This window comes from Lithobates pipiens, unplaced genomic scaffold (genome assembly GCF_037356315.1).
Source record: "Lithobates pipiens isolate NorthernLeopardFrog02 unplaced genomic scaffold, aLitPip1_a1.2 Scaffold_25, whole genome shotgun sequence".
Taxonomy (NCBI): domain Eukaryota; kingdom Metazoa; phylum Chordata; class Amphibia; order Anura; family Ranidae; genus Lithobates; species Lithobates pipiens.
The window spans coordinates 236878270-236901662 of record NW_027507787.1 but is presented as its reverse complement, the minus strand read 5'-3'; the positions used below and the strand labels follow the sequence as shown (position 1 = coordinate 236901662).

At 42.2% G+C, this 23393-nt stretch overlaps 1 protein-coding gene across 1 annotated transcript in view; it reads left to right on the top strand.

Annotated features, from left to right (window-relative positions):
• RRP12 (ribosomal RNA processing 12 homolog) overlaps positions 1 to 23393 on the top strand; it is a gene marked incomplete in the record, with an annotated part of 48829 nt that overhangs the window by 9104 nt on the left and 16332 nt on the right. Inside the window, 13 exon segments of the mRNA XM_077455689.1 lie at positions 1699 to 1775; positions 1850 to 1955; positions 7632 to 7748; positions 7897 to 8035; positions 11410 to 11537; positions 11750 to 11848; positions 13837 to 13928; positions 15582 to 15693; positions 16149 to 16249; positions 20492 to 20606; positions 20689 to 20733; positions 20735 to 20832; positions 22565 to 22686. Coding sequence (XP_077311815.1) covers positions 1699 to 1775; positions 1850 to 1955; positions 7632 to 7748; positions 7897 to 8035; positions 11410 to 11537; positions 11750 to 11848; positions 13837 to 13928; positions 15582 to 15693; positions 16149 to 16249; positions 20492 to 20606; positions 20689 to 20733; positions 20735 to 20832; positions 22565 to 22686 — 1351 coding nt within the window.

The window sequence follows — 23393 nt, the reverse complement described above, 5'->3', positions numbered from 1 at the left end:
TCTGTGGACCGATGAGACAAAAGTGGAACTCTTTGGAAGGTGTGTGTCCAAGTATATCTGGCGTAGAAGGAACACTGCATTTCATAAAAAGAACATTATACCAACAGTAAAATATGGTGGTGGTAGTGTGATGGTCTGGGGCTGTTTTGCTGCTTCAGGACCTGGAAGACTTGCCGTGATAAAAGGAACTATGAATTCTGCTGTCTACCAAGAGATCCTGAAGGAGAATGTCCGACCATCTGTTCGTGTACTCAAGCTGAAACGAACTTGGGTTCTGCAGCAGGACAATGATCCTAAACACACCAGCAAGTCCACCGCCGAATGGCTGAAGAAAAACAAAATGAAGACTTTGGAGTGGCCTAGCCAAAGTCCTGACCTGAATCCTATTGAGATGTTGTGGTATGACCTTAAAAAGGCCGTTCATGCTCGAAAACCCTCTAATGTAACTGAATTAGGACAATTCTGCAAAGATGAGTGGGCCAAAGTTCCTCCAGGACGCTGTAAAAGCATCATTAAACGTTATCGCAAACGCTTGGTTGCAGTTGTTGCTGCTAAGGGTGGCCCAACCAGTTATTAGGTTTAGGGGGCAATCACTTTTTCACACAGGGCCATGATGGTTTGGATTTTTTTTCACCTTTAATAATAAACACCTTCATTTACAAATTGCATTTTGTGTTTACTTGTGTTGTCCTTGACTATTGTTTAAATTGGTTTGATGTTCCGAAACACTTAAGTGTGACAAACATGCAAAGGAACAGGAAATGAGGAAGGGGGCAAACACTTTTTCACACCACTGTATATATATATATATATATATATATATATATATATATATATATATATATATAAAATGTGTGTGTGTGTGTATATATATATATATATATATATATATATATATATATATAAGTGTGTGTGTAAAATTAGGGATGCCCAATTAATCGTCAAGGATCGTTATCGGGATCTTGACTAAAGTGTTTCACAATTCTTTCTATGCAAATAAATCTCTCTGCTCTTCTGAAGCCATCAAAAGAAAGTAAGAGAAAAAAACTGGGCAGTCTGCCAAGAATCAAAACTTTCTTTATCAGTTGAACTTAAGTATAAACATTGTAACAATTTGTCAATGGAACTGACTTAGTGTGTAAGTGGAAAAAGTTTAACCACATAAACACTAAGCCTTTTTCTGGCATTTGTTGGTTTCAAGTTAATTTATTTTTTATCTAGAAAATTACTTCGAACCCCCAAACATTATAGTTTGTGTGTGTGTGTGTGTGTGTGTGTATGTGTGTGTGTATATATATATATATATATATATATATATATATATATATATATATATATATATATATATATATATATATATATATAGTTTTTTTTTTTTTTTTTTTAGTAAACGCCCTAGAGAATAAAATGGTTGTTGTAATATTTTTATGTCGCACTGTATTTGCGCAGCGGTCTTTCGAATGCAATTTATTTGGAAAGAATGACTTTAATGAATTAAAAAAAAAAGCTAACTTTTATGTTGTGTTTTTTTATTTTTTATTTTTTGTATAATGTGAAAGATTTTACGTCGCGAGAATCGTGAACTTTTTTATTCTAAGCAAAAAAAATCACGATTCTCATTTTGCCCGGAATCATGCAGCTCTAAACTTATATAATGTATACATTTTATATATATATATAATTTTTTTATCCCCATAGATGACCACTCTGGAAGCTGTTGAGTCTGCGGAGTCACTGTCTGCCGTTGCCTACCTGCTGAACCTGGTTCTGAAGAGGTAAGCCTGTCTGTTCCCCCAGTGGTGACGGGTCATTGGTCCTTCATCCTCCAGTAACTGATGATGTATTTCAGGGTTCCGGGTCCTGTGCTGATTAAGAAATTCTCGGACACGTCTAAGGCTTTCATGGATATTATGTCCTCACAGGCCACCAGCGGCAGCACCTCCGCTCTTAGATGGGTAAGTCGTGTTCCCTTTTGTTTTATCCTTTGTTTAGATTTTCATATTTCTGGAATATTAGAGAAGCTGGTAGTATAGAGTATTTCTGTAGTTTAAACACTTAGACTGGAAGATTTTCCCGCTCGATGACCAGGCCATTTTTTTTTGCAATATGGCTCTGCGTCGCTTTAACTGACAATTGTGAGACGTGGCACCCAAACGTAATTAACGTCCTTTTTTTCCCCACAAATAGAGATTTCTTTTGTTGGTATTTGATCATCTCCACGGTTTTTAATTTTTTTTTGTGCGCTATAAACCAAAAATGCGACAATTTTGAATAAAAAAAAAATACTGTTTTTACTTTTTTCTATAATATCCCCAAAAAATGTTTTTAAAATTTATTTCATTTGTTTAGGCCAATATATATTCTTCGTATTTTTGGGGGGAAAAAAAATCACAGTAAGCGTATATTGGTTTCTGCAAACATTATAGCATTTATAGTGTGGCCTAAACTGATGAAGAAATATGTTTTTTTTTTTGTTTTTGTTTTTTTAAACCACTTACGGACCACCCGCTGCAGTTTTACGGCGGCTGTTTGAAGGAGGATATCGTCTTTATGGCAGCAGCTAGCCACACCACAACCCCGGTATCCCCTTCTTCAGCAGGTGGGTCTGCTACAAGATAAATGGTCTCTGCGGCGCATTCGCCGTGAGATCACTTTTATTGGTGGCGGTGTTAAACATAAAATATTAACAATCGCATATGGGCCACTGCCCCTGCCATAATTTTTTATTTTATTTTTTATTTTATTTTTTATTATATCTTTGCTGCCCCGCTTACCAGACGCTCATCTGGCCAAACTTCAAATTCTCCCTCGCACAGAGAATCCAATGTTGTCCTGCTGAGATACTCTTTGATACTCATGACACTAGGGCTGCAACTAACGATTGTTTTCATAATCGATTAGTTGGCTGATTTATTGTTTCAATTAATCAGTTAATAATCTTAAAGTGTGGTGTATAATTTTAGTTAATATGTAAAGCTTAAAAAAAAAGGCAATTTATTCTTAAATATCTCTATGCAGTGGTAAATATAAATAACCAACTATATGGTTAGGGAGCAAAATCTCTACTCTACTCTGAGAATAACAGACAGAAGAGATATACTGTATATACTATTAGAGGTTGGCTATAGTAAATATGATCCGACCCGGATCAATTTTTTTATTTATTTTTTTATTTAAAAGAAAAAAAAGTTAGACTGTTATGCAGATTTTCAAACAAAACTGTAATATATTCTGGCCATACAAAAACAGTCTTCCTTCAAAAAAAAAATGTAATTATAAGAACATTCGTTCGATTTTTCTAATAGTTAGTGGGGGTCAAATCGACGTTTGTTTTCAACCACAGTGACGGGAAAATTTAGAAATAATAGAAAACTTCTTGGCCAAAGGAGTTTTCGGAAAGTGTATGTGGTTTTCGTTCACAAATGACATTAGTTTTTAAAACGGAATGTTAAAAAGCAAGTGAAAATTTCAAACGACATTCTTTAATTCGGCGAATGTACAAAGATTTTTCGTCTGAATATTCTCGTCTGAAAATTGATCCGTGTGGTCGGCATAAGGCTCGGTGCACACCTAATGTAGTTTGCTTTTATCTGTTTCTGCAGTGCATTTTTTTTCTGTGCGTTTTAGAATATTTGCGCAAGTGATTTTGCTGCCATTTGTTTTTTGTTTTTTTTTATGCCTTTTTTTTTTGGCCAATTTGTTATTGGGCACATTAAAAAAAAATCTACAAAATGCATTACATGCTTTTCTGCAGCTTCTCCATTGTAACAAAAAAAAAAAAAGCACTGTTTTGCTTTGAAAAAAGTCCTTGACCCTTTCCAAATACGCAGCGGCTGAAAAAAAGCATAGATGTGAACGTTAAATGAACTGTGGTGCGTTTCTGCAAAAAGCACCAAAAATCACACACAGGTGTGAACCAGGCCTAAAATGTTTAGCAACATAACGGGGTTAAGATAATATAAAAAAAAAAAAAAAATGTAAACATTGAAAGTAATATTTACAGTAGCAATTTATTTAAATTTTTTTTTTTTATTTTTTCTCTTTTTGTTCTCTAAGGGGCTCATTTTTTTTTTTTTTTTTTTTTTTTTTTTTTTTTACCCCATTATGTTACTGGCCGATCGATTATGAAAATAGTAATTGATTTCCTAATCGATTCGTTGTCGATTTTAGTTGTTTCAGCCATAGGTGACACGGCTCCTTACCCATGTGATCGGCTGTATCCAGTCACAGCTGATCACATGTAAACATGGAAGTGCCGTTTATCGCTTCTCCGCCCCTTACACAGAGTGAGGAGAGGGGAGCCGATCGGCGGAATTTCCTCACAGGGGAGATTTGCACAAGACATTCAATGCCCTGATTATCTGTGCAGCGATGCCAGTCAGTGCTGAATATCAGTGCCCATGAGTGCTGCATATTGGTGCCTCCTCATCTGTGCACATCAGTGAAGGAGAAAAATTACTTAGGCCTCTTTCACACGGGGCGGATGAGTAATGATCCACCCCGTGAAGATCCATTCGCTCAGCGGGGATCGCTCCGTTGTCCCCACTGAGCCGGCTGCGGACAGGGCGGTCTCCGCACACTGTGCAGGGACCGCCCTGTCAGATCTCCGCTCTCCTCTATGGGGATCGGACGAGCACGGACCGTCTGTCCTGGTTCGTCCGATCCGCTCTGCAGACGGATAAAAAAAATAGGATTTTCCTCCGTCTGCAGAATCGGACTGTTGCGGAGGCGGACAAAATCGGGTGTCTGCGGATGCAGAATCGTGTACCTGTACGTTGCCCTTTAAGAGGCGGGCCCGCGGCAAGCTCCGTGAGTCGGGTCCCACGGACTCAATCGATCCCCGCGATCGCCTCACGGGGAGGAAGAACGGGGAGATGTTCATGTAAACAAGCATCTCCCTGTTCTGCCTAGTGACAGTGTCACTGATCTCTGCTCCCTGTGATTGGAAGCAGAGATCAGTGACGTGTCACATGTAGCCACGCCCCCAGGACAAGCTTAACCCCTACACTGCCCGCTAGTGGTTAACCCCTTCACTGCCAGTGTCATTTTACACAGGAATCCGTGGATTTGTATAGCACTGATTGCTGTATAAATGACAATGGCCCCAAAAATGTGTCAAAAAATGTCCGATGTGTCCGCCATAATGTTGCAGTCACAATAAAAATCGCTGATCACCGCCATTAAAAAAAAAAAAAATATATATATATATATATATATATATATATATATATATATATATATATATATATATATATATATATACATTAATAAAAATGCCATAAAGCTATCCCCTATTTCATAAACGCTATAACTTTTAAGCAAGCCAATCGCTTATTGCCGTTTTTTTTTTTTTTGTTTTGTTTTTTTACCAAAAATATGTAGAAGAGTACATATCTGCCTAAACTGAGGAAAAAGAGTGAATGTGTGTGTGTATATATACACACACACACACACACATATATATATATATATATATATATATATATATATATATATATATATATATATATATATATATATATATATATTATTATTATTTTTTTGGGGGGGGGGGGGGGAATGTTTATTATAGTAAAAAATAATGCTGCTTTTTTTGTTTTTTTTTTTGTTTATAGCACAAAAAATAAAAACCACAGAGGTGATCAAATACCACCAAAAGAAAGCTCTAATTGTAGTAAAAAAGGATGTCAATTTTGTTTGGGTGTGACATCACACGACCGCGCAATTGTCAGTTAAAGCAACGCAGTGCCGAATCGCAAAAAGTGCTCTGGTCAGGAAGGGGGTAAATTATTCCGGGGCTGAAGTGGTTAAATACCACCAAAAAGAAAGCTCTATTTGTGTGAAAAAATAAAAAAAATGTCATAGGAGTACAGTGTTACATGATGGCGTAATTGTCATTCAAAGTGTGACAGCGCTGAATGCTGAAAATTGGCCTGGGCAGGAAGTGAATGAAAGTGGCCGGTATTGAAGGGGTTAAAGTGGTTGTATAGTCCATTTTATTTTACCTACAGGTAAGCCTATAACAAGGCTTACCTGTAGGTATAAAGAATATCTCCTAAACCTGTACGATCTAGGAGATATTCCCCTCACAATGAGCCTCTGACTTCAGCGGCGCATGTGCACAGGGGATTGTCGGCTGAAAGCCCGGCGGACTCTGCACTTTGCTGGAAAGAAGTTTCCCGCACGCATGCGCAGGAGTGACGACATTGGGGCTCCAGCCACTCACCGCGCCAGAGCCACGATACCCCAGAAGATATGCTGAGGCAACATGTCGGCTCCCTCGGCGTGGACCAGGTGAGTTACCGACGTCTCGTTCTAAGGTAAGTGTTTCCGGTGCATACTAGGTCATTATGCATTTTGCCTTAGAGGTGTATTAAAATAAAAAAAATGTTTTTGGGGTATACAACTGCTTTAACCACTTGGCGCCTATACTACGTCGTATGACGTTGTGGGCTTTGTGGTGGTATATCTGAATGATGCCTGAGGCCACAGACCTCATTCAGATATCGGCATTTTCAGCCGGCGATTCCCTGCACGATAAGAACGATCATAGTGGCTGTTCCGCCGCTTGATCATTCTTGCGGGCGGCGGGAGGTGACGTGTAACCAGTAAAAAAATTTAAAGCATCGCCTATGGGGATTTTTAAATACCAACGTTTGGCGCCATTCCATGAGCACATGCAATTTTATAAGCTTGACATGTTGGGTATCTATTTACTCGGCGTATCTTCCTCTTTCACATTATGCAAAAAAATTGGGCTAACTTTCATGCTTTAAAAAAAAAAAAAAACAGTAAAGTATTCTCAAATACCATGCGAGATAAAAAGTTGCAACGACCGCCATTGTATTCTCTAGGGTCTTTGCTAAAAAAAACATATATAATGTTTGGGGGTTCTATGTAATTTTCTAGCAAAAAATTTAGGAATTTTACATGTAGGAGAGAAATGTCAGAATTGGCCTGGATGCGAAGTGGTTAAAGGGGTCCTAAACCCTCGTGTTTCTTTCACCTTAATACATCCAATGCAAACACCTGGCAGCCCCCCCCCCTGTTTTACTTACCTGAGCTCCTCATCTCCTCAGCGGGGACGTGCTGTCCCTCTCTCCACAGGGTCCCGGCTCTTGATTGGATAGATTGATAGCAGCGCCGTCATTGACTCCCGCTGCTTTCAATCAAATCCAATGATGTGGGGGGGGGGGGTGTTGGGCCGAGTCCGGCATTCGTGTCTGTGGACGCAAATGCTGGATTCGGTAGCGTGTCCGCAAGGTAATCCCCTCGGGAGAGCGCTTCTCTGGGTGGGGTTATCTGATGTGGGGAAGAGCCGCCGGGGGACCCCAGAAGACGATGTTTGGGGCCACTCTGTGCAAAATGAGCTGCACAGTGGAGGCAAGTATGATGTGTTATTGGAAAAAAAAAAACAATCACTTTAATTGATACTTTTTGTTTTTTTTGCACATTTAGCACTTTGCACTTTCATATATTGTGTTTAGTAGATTCATACATTCTTTTAGAGTGTGGCAGCACAGATTGCAGTACAACGGTGATAGCTCTGTCCATTTTCATATATTTTTATGTCATTCTGCAATCCTTATTACGTCCTTTACTTTATTTTTTTATTTTATTTTATTTTTCAGATCGTTTCATGTTTGTCGGTGTTGCTTCGGAAACAGGACCTGTCTGCATGGAGTTATCCCTCCACTCTGCAGGTGTACCATGGCTTACTGAGCTTCACTGTCCATGCAAAGCCAAAAGTAAGTTGTAGACCAGGAAAAAAAATGACACTTTTAGAAAAGGAAGTCTTCGGAGGTCTGTGGGTACTTTTTTTTTTTTTTTTTTTTTTTTTTTTTTTTTATAATTTTTTTATATGATCTGATCCTCCACATGTGCGATTTGTTGTAGGTGCGGAAGGCCGCTCAGCTTGGCGTGTGCTCTATCCTGAAGGGCAGCGAGTTCATGTTTACAGACTCCGCCCCCGCTCACCATCCTGCTGCCCAGTCCACCGCTAAGTTTTGTGTCCAGGAGATCGAAAAATCGGGAGGTAAGAATTGTGTTTGGGGGAAGGAACGGAATGCTGGGGGAAGGGTAAGAGTAGGAGCTTAGTGTGGAGTGCAGAGTCAGTGGGGAGCAATAATGCCCCAAAACCATCAAATATAAAGACTGAAAATTTGTTTAAAAATGTAAATCTGAAATCTTCCAACTTCTACAAATCGTGATTGTTCCCAGTAGACTGCTGGTGAAAAGTCACCTATACTCCCATGAGGTCCTGCCCTTCCTGGAAGTATTAGTTTTGCTACAATAAACTGTGAAGCAACTTTTGGAAATGTTGGTGTCCTTTACCCACTTCTTGATCACTATACATATATTGGGCATCAACCGATTATCGGTAAGGCCTATATCAGCATTTTCTGAAAAAATCTGTATTGGTTGCAAACTAGACCGATATTGCTTCAAGAGATTTTACCGGGGTGATGCCTGCAGCCGCATGTCCTCCAGCTGGCCGAAGACCCGAACAAAGCTGATGCTTCATTCGGATATCGGATCTAGTAATCCAAAAGCGGTGTCGTGACATCGCTTCCCGGATTGCTGGCATCTTAAAGGCACCAGTTTTTAAAAAAATAGAGAGTATTCAAAAACGCAGATCTTGACGTTTTTGAATACTTTCAAGTGCAGTGGAGGGGTTTGGGGTCTTATAGAGCCCCCAATGCCTCCATAAAGAGAACCTGTCACTGCCCATTGTTGTCACATGGGATGTTTACATTCATTGTGACAGCAATAAAAAATTTTTTTACAAGTGTAACTTTTTTTTTTTTTTCTTTAACCACTTCCCGACCAGCGCACGACGATGTACGTCGACAGCATGGCACGGGCAGGCATATTGGCGTACATGTACGTCCAATATTTATAACAAAAAGTAAAAAATAATGCGTTTTTTTCAAAATTGTCGCTCTATTTTTGTTTATAGCGCAAAAAATAAAAACCGCAGGGGTGATCAAATACCACCAAAAGAAAGCTCTATTTGTGGGAAAAAAAGGACGTCAATTTTGTTTGGGAGCCACGTCGCACGACCGCGCAATTGTCAGTTAAAGCGACGCAGTGCCGAATCGCAAAAAGTGGTCTGGTCTTTGACCAGCAAATTGGTCCGGTCTGAAAGTGGTTAATAGCCGATATTGTCTGCCAATATTCTGTACATCGCCCTGAGAGGTTGCTGAAATTATCGTTATTGTATCCGCACCAAAAAAACGATATCGGTCAATCCCGATATAGATATATCTATAGAGATAGAGAGAGATATATATATATATATAGCTATAGATATATATATATATATATATATATATATATATATATATATATATATATATATAAAAATCTATATCATAAAAAATGTGTTGTAGCTTGCAGGGGTCTGAGCAGCTAATTAGCCTCTGGATCGCGTCCCCCTCCCCCCTTGCTGCTCAGGAATATGCGGGTAACGATCTAACAGTTTGTGACGCTGGCAATAGAGGTGAAGAGAGACCAGATTGTCTCTGATCACTTCTATGGTCTTGGAGGACTGGAGCGAAATCACTTCTGGGCTGAAGTGAAGACATTTTTAATATAAATATTATATTATATGTATATGGGCCCTTTCACATGAGCTGTCCGATCAGGTCCGCCTGTCAGTTTTTTAGGCGGACCTGATTGGACAGGCACTATTTTATTTATTTTTTTTGTGCAAAAACGCATGTAAAGTGCCTCCAGTGTGAACGTGGTCCTGAAGGTCAGACTTTGAAAGTAAATGCAATGTTATAACAAAGGTCAAGTGGGAGAAGTTTCTGACGATAGGACCACGGTGGGGAGGAGCTGGGGGCGTGCGTTACACAGTCACGGGCGGCTTCCTTTTCATGCCATCCATTGTGTAAAATGTGATCATATGGTACAGATAGGGCCAATCGCAGCCCATCTGTACCATGTGATTTTAGCTTTGACCAATCACAGGTAATCGCAACAAAACAAACCTAAATGAATCAGTTTCATTCAGTAAAAAAAATCCTGATCGTTTCCCCTAACTTTAGAATGTTACTATGGAAATATTTTATTTTATTCTTTGTTCCCCCCCCCCCCCCCCCCGTACTGTCACCATTGTTCCTGATCACCCCCACAACAGTTACATAAGACTGTACTGGTGACAGTATGTAAAAATAATTGCACACATCCAATATGGGGCAGCGCTAAATTTCAAATCCATAATACTCCTATTATCAATAATGGAGTGCAACCAGCGATAGTTGGTTTTTGTAAAAGTAAAAAAGTAACTATCCCACAGTCAGTAATGCATAAATCAGTTGGGCTCCATGATGTCGCTTAGTCCGCTATCTGCAGCAATCCACCACCAACACCTCCCACTCGTGAAACAAACTGGGTGGACAAGTCTCCCCCCTTTTATAGGTACTCTTACCAGATTGACCTGGAAAACAAGCCTCAAAACAACCACCGCTGAATTTTTTCGTTCTACTACTATATCCTCACTGGCGCTCTCATATGCAGGGATTGGATGTCCTACTGATGCTCTCATACCCAGGCAAAAGAAAAATGAAATCCATAGCCTAATTCCATTTAAACTTTAATCAAAAGCAACCATACCACCCTCATAAGAACCGCACTTAAAATATAAACTTTAAAATAGGCAATCTGACGTCCAAACCGAATGGGAGCAGCTACAAGGTGGTGTCTCCTACCTCGCTCTGTATACAGTACTCTTGGCTTTCTACTTTACTGACAGTCACTAGAGCAAAACTGACGCGTTTCGTCATACTGACATCATCTGAGGGTGTGGCCTAGCGCCATAACATGCCGGGATTATAAACCATTCATCCCCTTGCTGTCAACCTATGAGAGGTTAGTGGATGATCGCCTAGGCCCCTCACATTCAGCTTACAATGTCCAAATCACAGATGTAAAAATAATTGACAATTTTTATTTATTTTCCAATATTTTATGACAAACTTCAAAAAACCCACCATGCCTCTTACTAAATACCTTTGGGACTGTCTACTTTCCAAAAAAAGATATTTGTACTGTCCTGACATTTTTGGGCCTCCAAGAAATCGGGATTGATCAATTTTCAGATATATATCCCATAGTTTGTGGACTCTACAGACTAAATTGCACTGATTTGTGTTATTTTCACCAAAGAAATGTAGCAGAATGTTTGGCCTAAAATTATGAAGAATGATTATTTATTAGCAAAATTATATAACGGAAACAAAGAAACATGTTGTGTGTTTTTTTTTTTTTTTTTTTCCAAAGTTCAGTGTCTTTTAGTTTAGCAAAAAAAAAGATCTAAAATACCACCACAAAGAAAGCTTTATCATTCATTGTGTTGATCAGATGATTGTATAACTTTGTCTCCCCCCCCCCCATGGTCTTCAGGCAGTAAAGAAGCCACCACAACTCTACACATGCTGACCCTGCTGAAGGATCTGCTGCCGTGTTTCCCTGTCAGTGTGGTCAAGCCTTGCTGTGAGACGTTACTGAAGGTCATGACCTTGAACCATGTGGTGAGTGTTTTTTGGGGGGGGGGGGGGGGGGTTGGCATGGTATGTAACTATTTCTACACTAAAGCCATCCATAGATGGTTCGAATCTTGGCTGTCTCAGCAAAAAAGGGCCTGGTCATGAGGGGGGGGGGGGGGGTAAATCTTCCTGAGCGCAAGCGGTTATCATGTCTCACTTTAAGTCTTCTTAAATGTTTCTCCTTTTCCCCTCTGCAGATGATCACGGCTTGTGCCATGCAGGCGTTCCATGCCCTGTTCAGCGCTCACCCTAATGCCAATGCTCTGTCCGCCGAGCTCAATGCCCAGATCATCACAGTGAGTATAAGTTCAGAGAAATCAGATTTCTATAAGATTGTATCGGCCTTACTAGGGTTGTTCTTCCTGGATTGCGATAGATACTGGAGTCATCCTGTAATCTTTGCAGAGAACTGTCTGTGTTCTCTTTATTGGACCCCTTGCTGACCACGCTATAGCTGAATAGCGGTTACAGCCCTGGCGGCTAGTTCTGGGAGGCTCATATCCCGTGAGCGCCCAATGTCTTGAGGACACTGCTGATGACACATTGAGGTAAAAAAAGCCAATCAGCAGCTGTTTAGCACTTGATCAGCTCTGTCCAATCACAGCTAATCATGGATGTAAACAGAAGTCGGTTATTGGCACTCGTTTCTACATGCTGAGAGCGACAGGAGAGCCGACAACCGGCTTCTCTAAAAGGGACATCTACACTGATATGAAGGGCAACGATTATCCATGTCCTGATTATCAGTGCAGTCCAAATGGTGCCCACCAGTGCCTCCTCATCAGTGCTGCTGTGCCCATCATTGCTGCCTATTGGTGCCACTCATCAGTGCCCACCAGCGTTGTCTCCCCACCAGCGTTGTCTCCCCAGTGCCCATCATTGAAGAAAAAAAATTAACTATTTGCAAAATTTTAGAACGAACTATGAAAGTGTGTTTTATTTAATTTTTATTTATTTTTTAATTTTTGGCAAAAAATTAAAAACCCCAGTGGTGATTAAATACCACCAAAACAAAGCTTAATTTGTGTGAAATAAAAAAAGATAAAAATGTCATATGTACAGTGTTACATGACCGTGCAATTGTCCAAGGTGTGACAGCGCTGAAAATTGGTTTGGGCAGGGGTGGTTAAATTTTTCCGGTATTGAAGGAGTTAAAGGGTTATTTCACCTTTTTTATAGAAAAAATGTAAAGGTGAACTAACACTGGGCAGGCACCTGTGGTCTGGGGATTTCGAAATCTCTGCTCTTCACCCTCTCCTGCGTGCAGCACTTCCAGGATGGACCAGATGGATTCACAACGAATCGATATCTGGTCCATCCCTGATTTGCGGCACAGAGAAGAGCAGAGATTTCATATCCCTGGACCATCTGAAGGGGTGCTGACAGCTCAGCAACCCCGGAGGTAAGTAGAGCGGGGATCGAGGTGGAGGGGAGTGTGTCCAGTGTGTTCTTTCTTTTTTTTTCTTCTTCCTTCCTTCCTCTTTTCTTCCTTCCTTCCTTCCTTCCTCTTTTCTTCCTTCCTTCCTTCCTCTTTTCTTCCTTCCTTCCTTCCTTCCTTCCTCTTTTCTTCCTTCCTTCCTTCCTCTTTTCTTTCTTCCTTCCTTCCTTCCTCTTTTCTTTCTTCCTTCCTTCCTTCCTCTTTTCTTTCTTCCTTCCTTCCTTTCTCTTTTCTTCCTTCCTTCCTTCCTTCCTTCCTCTTTTCTTCCTTCCTTCCTTCCTTCCTCTTTTCTTCCTTCCTTCCTTCCTTCCTTCCTTCCTCTTTTCTTCCTTCCTTCCTTCCTTCCTTCCTTCCTCTTTTCTTCCTTCCTTCCTTCCTTCCTTCCTCCCTCTTTTCTTCCTTCCTTCCTTCCTTCCTCCCTCTTTTCTTCCTTCCTTCCTTCCTTCCTTCCTTCCTCTTTTCTTCCTTCCTTCCTTCCTTCCTCTTTTCTTCCTTCCTTCCTTCCTTCCTCTTTTCTTCCTTCCTTCCTTCCTTCCTCTTTTCTTCCTTCCTTCCTTCCTTCCTCTTTTCTTCCTTCCTTCCTTCCTCTTTTCTTCCTTCCTTCCTTCCTTCCTTCCTCTTTTCTTCCTTCCTTCCTTCCTCTTTTCTTCCTTCCTTCCTTCCTTCCTTCCTCTTTTCTTCCTTCCTTCCTCTTTTCTTCCTTCCTTCCTCTTTTCTTCCTTCCTTCCTCTTTTCTTCCTTCCTTCCTTCCTTCCTTCCTTCCTTCCTTCCTTCCTCTTTTCTTCCTTCCTTCCTTCCCCTTAAGCATGCTTTATGCTAACTTGATTTGTTTGTGTTATGTGACAGGCCCTGTATGACTATCTGCCCAATGAAAACGACCTGCAGCCTTTACTGGCCTGGCTGGCGGTAATGGAGAAAGCTCACATCAACTTATCACGGTAAGAAATTTCCACCATCTATTACAGCATTTTACGTTTTTATTTTATAACCACATGAAGACTGGGCATTTTCTGGCACTTTTTGTTTACATGTGAACATCTGATTATTTTTTATTTTTTGGTAAAAATGTAATATATTTATATATATATATATATATATATATATATATATATATATATATATATATATATATATATATATATATATATATATATATATATTTTTTTTTTTGACAGGTTTTGCAATTTTTTTTGTCTTGCGGTATTTAAGCAGTGTGTTTTTTTTTTTTTTTTGTTTTTTTTTTCAAATGCAGTTTTTGGAAAATACTTTTTTTATTTAAAATTTTATTTTATTTTATTTTTTTGACATTTTAATGCAAAAAAAATACATAACCCAATTTAGCAAAATAGCTTTCACAGGTCACCACTTTAGATTTACAGAGGAGGTCTGGTGCTAGAATTACTGCCCATGATCTGATGTTCATGGGCAAAACCTCACATGCGGGGATAATCTTGGTTTGCGTGTGTGCGTGATAGCACGGGGGGATGGGTGCACTTTTTTTTTATTTTTTAATATTCCACTGTTGCTTTAAAAAATTTAATTTTGATCACTTTTATGGCTGCTACAAGCCATGTAAACATCCCATGTGACAGCAATAGGCATGTGACAGGTCCTCTTTAGCTATAAGACCCCAAACCCCTCCTCTGCACTCGAAAGATCGCTGTTTTGAGAAAGATCGCCGTTTTTAAAGATGTTTTTTTTTTTTTTTTAATACATTCAGTTTTAAAAAAAAATGCCATTAAGATGCCGGTAAACCGGAAATCATGTCATCGCTTCCAGATTACCATGCGGAGATCCGATCAAAGCCAATCTCTGGCTTTCTACGCGGTCTCCCGACTAGCCTGCGGATGTGTCGGCCAGTAGCTCGGGTCTCCTGGTGGGATGGGAGAGCCCGAGTGAGCCGCTGGAGGGGACGACCCCCCCCCCCCTCCCACTGCTTCAAATAATAACGGAGAGTGGCTGGTTAGCCACTCCAGTGGTTGTTGCAAGTGAGCTGACTGTTACTTAAAAAAAATAAAATAAAAAAACAGACCGTACAAGAGCTTGAAGTTCAACGACATCCCAGGTACATGATTTGGCGGCAAGTGGTTAATTTTACTTAAATCTCTGTCATGCTTTTAATTAAAAATCCACACAATGTGACAGTTATTTAAAAAAAAAAAAAAAAATAGATTGATTATATATCCCTCTATCTATCATGTGATGTCATGTGCTGCCTGTCTGGTGATGGCATTGTTTTTCAAAAGCACTATGCCTACTGTGACAGGGTATTCCCCTCCATAATATTAGTCACAGCACACAATAAGTGGTAATTGATCTCCACAGAATGGCTGCCTCTAAACCATCGCAGTGTCCTGCAGGAAAGGCATCCAAGATAAATGCATTTAGTAACGGCATGTGGGCTGATGATGCCAGTAATGTCTCCATTCTACTTGATAGGCTACATTCTCAGTGATGTCACCGGTCTCTAGTGAAGGGATAGGCTACATTCTCAGTGATGTCACCGCTCTCTAGTGAATGAATAGGCTACATTCTCAGTGATGTCATCAGTTTTATTGTTACATGTTATAGCGTGTTTGTTTTGTTTGCAGGTTGCAGAGTGACTTAAGTTTGGGTCATCTACCTCGCCTCTCCTCCACCTCCATGAACTGCCTCTTGTCTCCTCATCTGCAGGTTGTGTCTGCAGCTACCGGAACCATGAAGGTAAATGTCCTCCTGACCACAGAGCCGGCATGACCAGCAACATCTGCACTGACAACACATCTGTATGCTCCTGTTTAGCATGTGTGTTGTCATGTTATGATTCATTCAGATACATAGTAAAAAAAAATTTGAGCATACAAACATGCATGTCTGATTGCCTTTTTGGGGGATCAGGAAGAGGTTTCTTCTTCCTTTTTTTTTTTTTTTTTTTTTTATCCAAGCTGGAGCAAATTGGATAATGCTTTATTGGGGTTTTGAATTTTTTTTTATTATGCCTTCTGGATCAACTCTGGGTATAGCATTGTGTATATGGAGGTTTTCTATTTTTATTTATTCTGTTGATTTTTTTTGAACCAAATAGATTTGTCTTTTTTTTTTTTTTTTCCGTGTATATTCTGGTCTCAATGATGACGCTCAACTTCTTCTTTTTTTTTTTTTTTCTTTTTGTTCTGCAGTCCGTTCTCACAGAGTGTGTCGGCCCTCATGTAAAAGATATTGGAAGTGTCTCTTCTGCTCCAGTATCAGGACCGGCTGGACACCTCTATAAAATGTTCACGTGAGTCCTTCTGAACCCCATTATATTTAATGCAACTATGTTGACTGTTCTGCCCCAAAGTTTTTCCTGTGTAGAGTTACCCGTGTCACACGAACCTTTATTGTCTTTTTTTTATTTTTTTGTTAAAGTGAGTTAATTGCATATTGACCAGTTTCTGCCATGCTATAAGCCGTAAAAAAAGATGGCTCCAGCGCAGGCTTACAATGCTGGGAGGGGGTACATGGGCGGTCCTCGGGCGTACATGGGCGGTCCTCGGGCGTACATGGGCGGTCCTCGGGCGTACATGGGCGGTCCTCGGGCAGATCACAGATTGGGGTAAAGGGCCATGTGATCAACTTTCAGCCAATAACAGCTGATCACAGGATTAAACAGAAGCCAGTTATCGGGAAAAAGCAGAAGGCTGGTAACCGGCTTCTGTTAAAGGGACATCGGTCCCAACGTTGCCCACCAGTGCTGCCAATCAGTGGCACCTATCAGCGCACATCAGTGAAGGATAAATATTTTTAACAGTTTGCAAAATTTTATAACACACTATAAGTAATTTCCCTTATTTATTTTTTTTGGTCTTTTTTTGGTTTGTTTAACCAAAAAAAAAAATAAAACGCAGTGGTCATTAAATACTACCAAAAGAAAGCTCTTTGTGTGAAAAAAATGATAGAAATGCCATATGGGTACAGTATTTTGCCGTGTACACCCAACTAGGAGTGCAACGGATCAAAAAACTCACGGATTGGATTGTTGCTCGGATCAGAGTCACGGATCGGATCATTTTTCGGATCAGCAAAAAATTTAATTTGCAAAAACCTGTGAAATTCCACCACCATATAGTCCCACTGTAATATCCACAATCTCCCCCACTGTAATATTGGCAGGGTATGGGCTGGGTACGGCAGGGTTTGGAGGGATGGCTGCTTCCATCCGATCTCTCCCCTCCACTGTACAGATAAGTACAGAGAGGGAGAGAGGAACCGGCGTCGTGACATGACGCTGGCTTGTTCACAAGTGATCGCTCCGTTGGAACGATCACATTGTTAAACGGCCTGGGTGTAGAAAGATGTCCGCCACTTCGGAGCTATCCTAAGGCCGAGACCGCGGATCGCGGCATGTGCCGATCCAAGCAGGGTGACCCGTTCGGATCATGGATCGGTGACGATCCGTTACACGACCAGCCTTTTTCCCGACCAGCCTTTTTCCCGACCAGCCTTTTTCCCGACCAGCCTTTTTTCCCGACCAGCCTTTTTCCCGACCAGCCTTTTTCCCGACCAGCCTTTTTCCCGACCAGCCTTTTCCCGACCATCCTTTTTCCCGACCATCCTTTTTCCCGACCAGCCTTTTTCCCGACCAGACTTTTTCCCACACAGTCGCACCAAAGTCCAACGGATTTGACTGTGATGACGTACGACCGGACTAGAATAAGGAAGTTCATAGCCAATAGCTGCCCTAGCGTCGGTTTTCGTCTGTCGGACCAGCATACAGACAAACGGACTCTAGTCCGTCGGAAAGATTTGAAACATGTTCCAAATCTAAAAGCCATCTGATTTTTCGACAGCAAAGGTCCGATGAAGACCACACATGGTCGAATTGTCCGACCGGATTCGTTCCGTCTGACCTTTTGCTGTCGAAGTCCGGCCGTGTGTACACGGCATTACATAACCGCGCAATTGTCATTCAAAGGGTTACACCGCTGAAAGCTTAAAAATTGTCCTGGGCAGGAAGAGAGGGTGCAGAAGTGCCTGGTAGGCAAGTGGTTAAAGTAAAACTAAAGGCTTATATATTTTTTTCTCTATTTTGGATATAGTAAGGAAGGGTTATGACACCTGCCAGATTTTTTATTTTTTTGTTACCATCTGTGTTGAGATTCACTTCCTATCCCATAGCAAAACAGGAAGTGAGAGGAATCCCTGCTAATTAGGGGACTTTATTGGGGATGATTTATCACTTTTATGGGGACAACCCAAAATGTGGAATTTTCTTTTTACTTTTGATAACGGTAAACAGGACAAGAGAGATGGTGACTCTTCATAACTGGGTACAGACAGCAACAAAAACTGACGTGTTCTAATCTCTCTCCACTCCATCCAAAACTAAGTGTTCCCTTTAGTTATAATTTAACCACTTAAAGCGGGGTTCCACCCTAAAGTGGAACCTCCGCTGATCGGATCCCCCCGCCCTCCGGTGTCACAATTGGCACCTTTCAGGGGGAGGGGGGGGTGGAGATACCTGTCAAAGACGGGTATTTACACCCACTTCCGGGCATAGACTCCCGTGGGAGTCTACGCCATTTCCTGTCCTGCTGCGCTGTCTGCTGGGACACACACGGGTCCCAGTGACAGCGCAGAGATTTCCTATTGCGCTGCGCTATTCGCGCATGCGCAGTAGGGAACCGGGAAGTGAAGCCGATTCGCTTCACTTCCTGATTCCCTCACCTAGAATGGTGGCGGCAGCAGACGAGGGCCGAGCGATCGATCGGCCTCGGCTGCCGGCATCACTGGAACCCGGGACAGGTGAGTGTCCATTTATTAAAAGTCAGCAGCTGTAGTATTTATAGCTGCTGGCTTTTAATATTTTTTTTTATTATTATTTTTTTTTGGTGGAATCCCTCTTTAAAGTGATTGTAAAGCTTCCATTTCCTTTTTTAAAAACAACAAACAAACCTATACTTGCCTCCACTGTGCATCTAGTTTTTGCACAGAGTGGTACCCTTGCGGCTCCTCCCCCGGATCAGGTAACCCCCTAGGAGAAGCGCTCTCCTGGGGGGGGGGGGGGGTTACCTTGCGGGCGTGCTCCCGAGTCCAGCATTTGGCGTCCATAGACTCAGTGTGTAGGACTCTTCATAAATTTAGGCCAATATGTATTCTGCTACATGCTGGGTAAACCGCCCCCCTCCCCAATAAGTGTATAGTGATTGGTTTGTGTGAAAGATAGGCCCCTTTCACACTGAGGCGCTTTGCAGGCGCTAGAGTGCTAAAAATAGCAAATAGCGCCTGCAAACAGCCGCTGCTGTATCTCCAGTGTAAAAGCCCGAGGGCTCCTAAAATGCCCCTTCCCATTGAAAACAATGGGGCAGCGCTCCAAACCCGCCTGCAAAGTGCAGCTGCACTTTGCGGGCGGTTTTAACCCTTTTTCGGCCGCTAGCGGGGGGTAAAACTGCCCCGCTATCGTCCGAAAAGCGCCGCTAAAACTACGGTAAAGCGACGCTAAATATAGCGCCGCTTTACTGCCATCGCGCCTCAGTGTGAAGTAGCCATATAGTGGCTACAAACTATGGTCTATAGCCACTTGCCGACCGCCCCATAGCATATTTGCTGCTACGGGGTGGCGGTGCTGCGCAGAATCTCTTTTATATATAGAAATAGAGAGGGCGTAATTCTTCACTTCTGGGTGCATGTCACTGGTGGCTCACTCCCGCTGTGATTTTACACAGCAGGAGCTGATCAGCGGGTCCCCTGGATCCGATGTTTGACAACACCCACTGATTCGGTACACAGGCAGAATAGCAGTCTGCTTTTGGAAACAAGCCAGATTACTGTTCTGTCACTTTAGATGACATGGATCCTATGTTTCTGTAAAGCAAGGGCACCAATTGATGCCTTCCACTAGTAAAAGCACTAGGGTTGCACCGACACTAGTATCGGCGCCGATACCGAGTATTTGCCCAACTTGTACTCGGGCAAATGCTCCCGATGCTTCGCTCTATACCTGCATCCCGGAAGTCAGTGGGCGGAGTGGGTGGGTTGAAGGCGCAGCATGGGACAAGGCACGGCGAGATCCAGGCACGATCCTTGCAGCAGAGGAAAGTAAGCCTGTGGGCAGGGTTGTAAGTCTCCATCAGAGGCTGTACACGGAAACGCCCATCTTGGTACACCCTGCACTCGGCCTCAGTAGCCTGCAGTCACAAGGCGGCAGCGGACATCTTGTTAAACCCAGCCCATATACTATCAGTATCGGTACTTGTACTCGGTCTTAAAAAAAAAAGTGGTGTCGGTGCAACCCTAAAAGGCACCTCCCCTTGGTGTATAAATGTTGGGGTGTCTTCTCGGCAGTCCTTAAAAATGAAGAAGTGGAGGCTTGGAGAACCTGTAAAACATCTTCACCATTTAAATGTGACTAATTATTACTTGATACACCTGGGTCGATGAGAACCTTCACAGGCACCATGACCTGGATGGATGAGAACCTTCACAGGCACCTTTCCAGCTTTTACTTTAGTATCTTCAAATTTTATTTTTTGCATCAATTTAGATTTGTAGAAGACGGTTTATCCTACAAATTCCACTCCTCCTGGTCCTTTGTCCTGCAAGTTCTGCAGACCTTCTTTGAGGTTGCCGGGAAGGCCTGTCACCCGTTCATGAAGAAGGTGAGTGAATATAAGAAGATTCCCGTTTGTATAACGGACCTCATAATGTTCTTTACAGATTACTGAGAGGTTTGCTTTGTAGTGTTTACAGACCCTGGCTGACCTCCGGGTCTCTCCTCACTTCCCACCACACCGGAGACCTGGACCGAACCGTGGGGGCGGCCGTGGAGGGCATGGGACCAGAGGTGCTCCTGAAGGCCATCCCTCTACAGATCACTGGCACAGAGTAAGTTACACGCATTACTTTCCGTCTTCTAACTTAAACAGAATTCCTGGTATTTGGTCCCCCCCTCCACACACACACATTTTTTAGAAGTTGAAAAAATAATTTAAGTAGAAATTTTCTTTAATATTGCTTTAAATTTGCCCTTGTATCTTCTGCAACAGCATGGATCAAATGATGCAAAGTCTTTAATAATTTCAGTTACATTATATGGCAAAAATGTTTGATCTCCGGGACCATCACACCTCTATCAACTTAGACATCCCCATTTTTAAACCATGGCAGCTAATTTTGGAGATGATCCACCCAGCCCCAAACCCATTTTCCACTCTTTTTAAAGGCTTGTCCCAAAATCTTGAAGCGTTGGTGGGAATTTGCACCAATTTGTGAGGTCATATTGGGTAATGTGACCCAACTCACAATCTCTGTTCCAGTTCATCACAAAGGTGATAAGTAGGGTTGAGGTCAGGACTCTGTACAGGACATTCCAGTTACTCCACACCCAACTGGTCACACCATCACACCACGTCTTTATGGAGCTGGTTTTGTACATTGGGGTGGTTATAGTCATGGGGGAACAGAAAAGGGTCTTTAACCAAACTCTTACCACAAGGCTGAATGAGCACAATTTGTCTACAATATCCTAATATGCTGTATAGGATCCCTCATTGGAAGCATCTGAACTCAATTTAGAGGAAGTCCACATACACTATATTGCTTAAAGTATTGGGACGCCTGCCTTTACACACACAAGAACTTTAATGGCATCCCAGTTTTAGTCAGTAGGGTTCAAGCTGCCCCCCCCTTTTTTTTATTTATTTATTTTTTTTCAGCTATACCAGCTTCAACTCTTCTGGGAAGGCCGTCCACAAGGTTTAGGAGTGTGTCTATGGGAATGTTTGACCATTCTTCCAGAAGAGCATCTGTGAGGTCAGGCACTGATGGAGGAGAAGGCCTGGCTGGCAGTCTCCGCTCCAATTCCTCTCAAAGGTGTTCTATCGGGTTGAGGTCAGGACAGTTAAGTTCCTCCACCCCAAACTCATCCGTGTCTTTTTTGGACCTTGCTTTGTGCACTGGTCCAAATCATTTGGTGAAGGGGGGATTAAACGTGTGAGAGTGTTTTTTTTTTTCAAGGGCTGACACCTAAGTTCCAGTGAAGGAAACTCTGAAGGCGTCGGCATACCAAGACATTTTGGACAATTTCATGCTTCCAGCTTTGTGGGAACAGTTTGGGGATGTCCCCTTCCTGTTCCAACATGGCTGCCCACCAGTGTACAAAGCAAGGTCCATAAAGACATGGACGAGCAAGTTTGGGGTGGAGGAACTTGACTGGCCTGCACAGAGTCCTGACCTCAACCCAATAGATCCCCTTTGGGATGAATTAGAGTGGAGACTGCGAGCCAGGACTTTAACCAAGCCCAACCCCTGAAAACAACCCCCCACACCATAATCCCCCCCTCCACCAAATGATTATGACCGGTGCACAATGCAAAGCTTTACAACCACGTTAAACTTGTGCAAAAACAGCTCTGGCCACGAAAATAATGAAAGAATATACAATGTTAGTTAAAAGCATATACTGGTGGTAGCAGAGATGTGACCATACAGTCTATAGGCTGAGTGATTTGTAGCCGCTTTTATTTACATATATAGAAGTAGAATGTCTGTTATTATGAACTCATAGATGATGTGGGTGTGTTTTATTTATTTTTTGTTGTGTTTTTTTTTTTATCAGAGAGACGTTCGACTTTCCCCGCAGCTGGCTGGTGCCTGTGATCCGCGATCATGTGAAGAACACAGAGCTGGGGTTCTTCACCAGATACTTCCTACCACTGGCCGCTACTGTGAAGAAGAGAGGTGATTCACCCCCTTTGAATTGTCCCTTTTTGGCCATAAAAAGAGGGTGGCGGGGGCCTTACCGCCTTCATGCTGCTCATATCGCATCCATTGACGGGCGAATGTGCACTCCCCAGCATAATGACTAAACTGCCATGGTGGTAATTATCAGGATGGGTCAGCAGGATGGGCTCCGAATCGTGCGACCACCAATCGCAGTGCTCACATGATCCGGCAGTTATTCCCACCTTGGCGCAAAGACTCAGTTAAAGGGACGCCATGTCTGGGCAGGAATGATTTGGCGTTTTTGCATTTTTTTACCGAAAATATATAGATCCCTTCACAACAGTCCTTGCATAAAGCAGTTGTAAGCCTTAACCCCTTCATGCCAACTGTACGCAAATATGCGCTTATGGCTTGAAGGGGTTAACCCCAGGCATCACCCCGATGCAGTTTTTTTATTTTTTTAGAGCCAGCGGTCGGCTTGTTGGTGATGACAACTGATGTGGCTGAAAGCCGCTCGGCTTTTATCCTAAAGTCGGGACCGCCGCCTTCCGACGCTCTTCCAGGGCCTCCCATTCCCATGTGAATCTTGCAAAAGAATGTTATTCCTCAGAGTACTACAGGATCATTAGGACATGACCATCATGGGTCCTTGCCTTTTTTATTTTGCACTATTGCCATATAATGCACCAGTCAGGTCCGAGTCCTGAAAAAGGCCTCAAATT